Source organism: Fukomys damarensis, unplaced genomic scaffold (assembly GCF_012274545.1).
Source record: "Fukomys damarensis isolate Sample0158 unplaced genomic scaffold, DMR_v1.0_HiC HiC_scaffold_37, whole genome shotgun sequence".
NCBI classification, from domain to species: domain Eukaryota; kingdom Metazoa; phylum Chordata; class Mammalia; order Rodentia; family Bathyergidae; genus Fukomys; species Fukomys damarensis.
The window spans coordinates 2,294,364-2,300,029 of record NW_022900949.1 but is presented as its reverse complement, the minus strand read 5'-3'; the positions used below and the strand labels follow the sequence as shown (position 1 = coordinate 2,300,029).

Below are 5,666 nucleotides of genomic sequence, written 5' to 3'. Positions count from 1 at the left end.
GGGCTCTTAGAAAGTAATCGCGCCCCGAGGAGTCTCACGGGGCCCCGGATCCTGCCCAGCCCATCTCTTCTGGACTGTGGATTTCCCCTCCCGCGACTTCTCCAGAAGGGCCACCTCCCTGAGGGTCCCAGGAGGCCGGAGGCCCCCGGCTCCCTGCAGGCTGGCCCGCCCTCCTCGCCCTGCTGGAAACAGACGGAGCACTCCCGTGGTCGCCCCGAGGCTGGACCCCGGGCGCCTGGCCACACACCCCGCGTCTCCCTGGAGACTGGAGACGCGTCCCTTTGATCAGCTGCACACCGAATCCCCTCGCATTACCTGGAAAGAAAGGAAACCTCAGGGTGCCCAGGTGAACACGCCCCCTCGCCCCCCCGCCGGCCTGCAGACCGGTTTCTCCCCGGCACCTGAGAGGCCCTGAAGTTTCCAGGGTCACAGGCGCATCCCCGGTCGCTGTGGAGGGAAGTCCCACCCGCCAGGCTCACGGAAGAACACCCTTATTTGTCAGCTGGCCGGGGACGAGGCGGCCACGCCCCGCTCACCTCTCGGGGATTTCTCCGGAGGGGGAGCACACTCGGCCCCACCACTCCAGGCCCCTTACAGGGCTGTCACCAAAGAGATCTTTCCCTTGGCCCCAGAGACCCGTCAGAGTCCTGTCGCGGAGACCAGCTGCCTAGCTTCTCACTGTCACCAAGAGTGTCGCCCTCCCCATCAGCCACGCCCAGGGGGCGGACACCTCCCTTCTCGGGCTGTAACCATGGAATCCACACGTTTCCCTCTCGCCCCGCCCTCACCCCAGAGGCTACAACTCCTTGGGTTGCCCCCACCCTGATCCACCACCACGGAAGCCGCCCTCCTTGAACCTCCCCACAGCGACCCAGCCTTCCGTACTGCAGCTGTCGCCATGGAAACAGGCTACCCCCTTCCCCAGGCGCACCCCCTGCTCCAGGCTCCACCCCAGGCAGCTTGGAGACACCCCCACACACGTACACTGTTGCCGTGGAAACCAAACCCTGGTGTCGGAGGTGACAGAACACCTGTCCCCCTAGGCTTTTCCTCCACCACAGGGTCTCTGCGCACCGAGCTGTCACCATAACGACTGTCAACGTCGTCCCCATGACAACCGACCTCCCAGTTCTCAGGAACTTCTAGCCAGGGGCCCGTGGGCCTAGGCCCAGACGGCACCCAGACAGGGCTGGACTTCCGGAGCCGCTGCCCACCCTCCGTCTGCACGCTAACTAGACGCCAGGCAGCCGCTGTGCACGCGCCCCCCGGGCATCTCGGTTCCAGCCTGCAGAGCGGGCTCCGCCCTTGGAGCTGTGCGGGCTCCGAGATCCCAGCCCAGCCTCCCCCGACCCCGCCCACACCTCCTTCCTTCCGGGGAGGGCGATTTGTACCGCCAGGGCAGAACCCAGGCCGACGCCCGCAGGGAGAGCCAGCTCCTGAACTAGGTGGCGGGAGACCCCAGCTCTGAGCTCCTACCTGCGGTGCTCGTTACTGTTACTGTCCTTCCATCTCTAGGAAACGCCCCTCCGCGTTGGGGAATCGGGAGGGTGTGGGTTCGAATCCTGCCTCTTGTTCACCGTGTGACCAGGCGACAAATCCCCTCTGAGCCTGTTTCTTTCAACGTTCCAGGGTTGTTCTGAGGCCCCCTGGATGCAGTGCATACAGCAGGAGCTCAATAAATCTTTGATTCGTTTAATGAATAAGAAAACACAGTTTGACGAACTCAGCTTTCTTAGCTGAGAGGCGTGGTTTTGAGTGCGTCCGGAAAGCTCTTTCCTCATCCTTCAGGCTCCACGTGCCAGTCTCTCTCACCCTTCACTCATCCTGCGTATCCCGGGCTGGACTCAGACTTGCAGTCCTCCTGCCTCAGCCTCCGGACTGCTGGGAGGCGTGGTCGGTCCTCTGCGCCTGGTTTAGCTCTGTCCTGACTGGGTCCTTGAGAATACCCAGGGCATGAGATGTGAGGATTTCCTGCTCTAGGAGGTCAGTAAGGTTGCCCATTTCCCCTAGCATGGGAGAAGGGAGTTGGGACGGTGCAGGGGGGCCCTGAAAGTTTTTAGGATGCAGACAAAGCCAGAAAGGGGGAAAGGGTGCAGTCTTGATTTGGTTGTAGAACTGGAGTGATGCGTATCCTTCTGTGCTTCCGGAAACACAGACCCCCCCCAACAATCTAGCACAGGCGGCTTCCGCCGGGCCTCACCTTCCATAATAAAGTAATGGTAAGAAGCACATTTCCGGGGACCGCATCTTTCCTCCCTTCGCAGATCCAAGCTTCCTGGTTAGCCCTCCAGGCTGATCCACCGTCTTTACGCTCAGCCAATGAGTGCTTGGGGTCCATTCCCTGTGAGATCCTGTTTGGTCCAAGGGCGGGTCATGAATCCAAGCAAACCAATGAGACATTGTCCCTGGGATTTTTGGCTACCCGATTGGGCGGGGAGGGCACGTCCTTCTGGCCTGGTTGCTGTGCTTGGCGTGTTCCCGTAGGCCCTTCCTGAAGCCCGATGTCCAGGATGACGTTACCCTCTCCTGCCTTCCACCCCCCAAGTCCACTCCAGAGACACCCAAGTTTCCTAACTTGGCCAGGATTCCCTGATCCTGGCCAAAATCCATAGATGTCCATGTTCTTTTAGAAAATGGAGTGGTGTTTCAGTCTGTCTACACACATCCTCCTTGAACTTGTTTGTTTGTTTGTTTGTTTGTTTTTGAGACAGGGTCTCACTATGTAGCTGAGACTGACCTGGGACTCACTGTGCAGCCCAGGCTGGTCTCAAGCTCACAGCGATCCTCCTGCCTCAGCCTCCTGAGTGCTGGGATGACAGGTGTGCGCCACCAGGCCCGGCCCTCCTTGAACCTTAAATCATCTCTAGGTTGTTAATTTTTAAATGCTATTTTAAAGTTTAATATGCGTATCAGGGGGGCGCTGGGGATGTAGCTCGGTGGCACCGCGCCTGCCTGGCAAGCACAAGATGGATCCCTGGTACCATTAAAAAAAAATTTTTTTTAAAGCAAGTTAGTTATACAAAGTGGGTTTCGTTTCATTTTGGCCTATTGTGTGCATGGAACAGACTTCGATCACCCGCTTCCTTCCCCACTGCCATGTCCTCTTTTCGCACTGTCTCCTTCCCCGGCCTTTCCTTCCTTCCTCTTTCTTTTCTTTCTTTTCCTTCTCTCTGTTGCGTGCTGAAGATGGCACCCAGGGCCTTCACACAGAGCTACATCCGCAGCCTTTTGTTTTATATTTTGAAAAAAAGTCTCGTGAGATCACCAAGTTACCCAGGGTGGGCGAGCTCAAATTTATGACCTTCCTGCTTCAGCTTCCCGAGTGCCAGGATGACAGGTTCACCCCAGGCCCGGGTCCCTGCTGCCCTAGTTATTGCTCCTCCCCTCCTGATGGCACCACTGCTCCAGGAAGCCTTCTCTGACCCCCAGGCACCACTCTCCCGTCCCCGCCTTCCCCCTGGAGCTCTTGCAGAACCAACAAATGAATGATCAGGTGCCGACAGGTTGAACTGTTAAAAAAATTTTATTAAAATGTCCAAGAAATACATTAATGTCCACAGTGTCAGATACCACAGACCCACAGAACGCTGCAGCTCACAGCGGAACCAGCAGAACCCGAAGCAGTTCACACACACACACACACACACACACACACAAACACACACACACGGTCAGGCAAACACACTGGCACACCCCCAGCGGAACGGTTGGGAGATAAAGCTCCACTTCGGAGAGTGCCGGGGGGAGCTGGGTGGGCCAGGGCTGGGGCCAAGGGCCCAGGCAGGAGCACCAAACACGCCCCCCACGACTGTGTCCCCAGCTCGCCCGGATGAAGGCGGGTTCTTCTGGGACACGGTGGCAGAAGATGTAATCACTGCCACCTTCTCAACACCAGGAAGTGTTAGGAAGTAAGACAATAAACCTCGATCCTTGGCCTTCTCCACAGTAACATGGCAGGGAAACTGGAGGCCACTATTACAGGCAAGGGTCCAGCTAGCCCTTCTCAACCATTTCCTAAATCTGCCACGTGTGGGAGAGGCAAGAACCAACCAACCTTCCCTCTTTCTCTGTGTCTCTCCTTTCTTTCTTTCAAGCAGTCACTCTATATAGCCCAAGCTGGCCTTGAACTCACAGCGATCCTCCTGCCTCAGCCTCCCGAGTGCTGGGAACACAGGATTGTGTCACCACTCCCGGCTCCAGTTAACACATTTCTATCTTTTCTGAGCTCCGTTTGCGCGTCTTTCTTTCCTAGAGAGCCATTTTCCACCATGATTTTAAACGCAGACCCACAGCCTTCACTCAGACTAGAGGAGCTGAGTAGGACCAAGATGCATAGGAAAAGTTGTGGGTCTTCAGGTAGATCCTGGCTTCTAGCATGGGGTGGGTTTTCGCGGGTTGTAAATTTGGGGGAGGAAGGCAAGGTGAGTTCTTTCTTGCTTAAAAAATTTGTTAAACTATGAGAGAAAAATGTGAGAGTGTGTGTGTGAGTGTGTGAGTTTAACACTGTGCGTCTACCATATGAACGCATATAAAACTACTTCGAGTTTTACGCATTTCTAGCTCACCAGGCAAAGGCTGGAGACAAGATTGGGGGGCTGGGACCCGGGCAGGGGCAACCAATGTCTGTGGGGGACAGGTACATACGGGCACCGGGTTAAAAAACTTGGTACCTCCCTGGTGCAAGAAGGAGGCTCTTTGTCTCCCTGAGAGATGGAAGGAAAAGGGATCCGGGCTCAGCTAACCCTAAACATCCTCTTCTGCACCCATGAGAAAGATCCGTCTCCAAGGTCAAACCACCAAATCTCAGGGCTGGAGTAGACCTGGGAGGGTCAGCAGTATACTCTCCCTCCACACCAACATATCGCTCCTCAATCCTCTCCCTAATTCTGTTCACAGGGAGGGCAGCCATTCTCAAGCCATTCATGAAGTGTAGTGTCTTTGAGTGCCATGCACAGGGATCCTCTTGCCTCAGCCTCCCAGGTGCCTATCCCAAGACCAAACTGGTCTGAGTCCTAGGCAACGGAAGGACAGTCATCGCCTTCATGCTGTGTGCTTGTTTTTCCTTCTCCCAAAGCCAGCAACCTTAAGCACGGGCTTCATCTGGGACAGCTAACTCCTTACTGAGTTGAATCCCTGGTGTGCAAAGCAATTCCTCAGCCCGAATCCAAACATACATCAAAGTCTTATTTCAACATAGGCCCATCAGCCTGGCTGACAGCTCAAACCAATGCCAAGCATGATCTTCGAGAGCGGTGCGTCCCTTGGCCAGGTGGTGCCCCCGAATCTCAGCCTGACGGACTTGGGCTTTTCAGACACATGGCTGCGCCTGCCAGGAGGGCCTCGTGTACGGGAGGGGGACGGGGAGCTTCTGTACAAAGGGTGACGTGAGGGCCGTGGAGTGGGGCTCAGAGACTCCCAGACCCTCTTGTTTTTCTCCGGGCGGTGTCTGCCGGGCATGGGAAGGGGCTGTGCTTTCTTATGCCCGGTTGCTCAGCAGAAATTGCCCTCGTTCTCCTCCCAGTCCTCGGCGGGGTGTTTCTTGTGCTTCCTGCGCTCCTTCTGTGACCTGTGGTGGCGGTGCTGGCGGTGGTGCGGGTGATGCCGCCGGTGTCTCTGCATCCGATGGGACCGTCTGGCTGCAGGGAAGGGAAAGAGGATGGGGGTGC

The 5,666-nt window shown here is 56.6% G+C and overlaps 2 protein-coding genes across 2 annotated transcripts in view; one reads left to right on the top strand and one right to left on the bottom strand.

The window, feature by feature from the left end:
• The window catches only part of Hapln4 (hyaluronan and proteoglycan link protein 4), a gene marked incomplete at its 5' end in the record, with an annotated part of 4,341 nt that extends 2,873 nt beyond the window's left edge, over window positions 1–1,468 (top strand). The window contains one exon of the mRNA XM_010606552.1: window positions 1,130–1,468. Within this exon, the coding sequence (XP_010604854.1) occupies window positions 1,130–1,468 (339 nt within the window). The remainder of the gene's footprint in view (window positions 1–1,129) is intronic.
• A 2,039-nt stretch (window positions 1,469–3,507) lies between these two features.
• Window positions 3,508–5,666, bottom strand: part of Ncan (neurocan) — a 23,740-nt gene continuing 21,581 nt past the window's right edge. Inside the window, exon 14 of the mRNA XM_033759795.1 lies at window positions 3,508–5,636. Coding sequence (XP_033615686.1) covers window positions 5,491–5,636 — 146 coding nt within the window. The 3' untranslated portion in view covers window positions 3,508–5,490. The remainder of the gene's footprint in view (window positions 5,637–5,666) is intronic.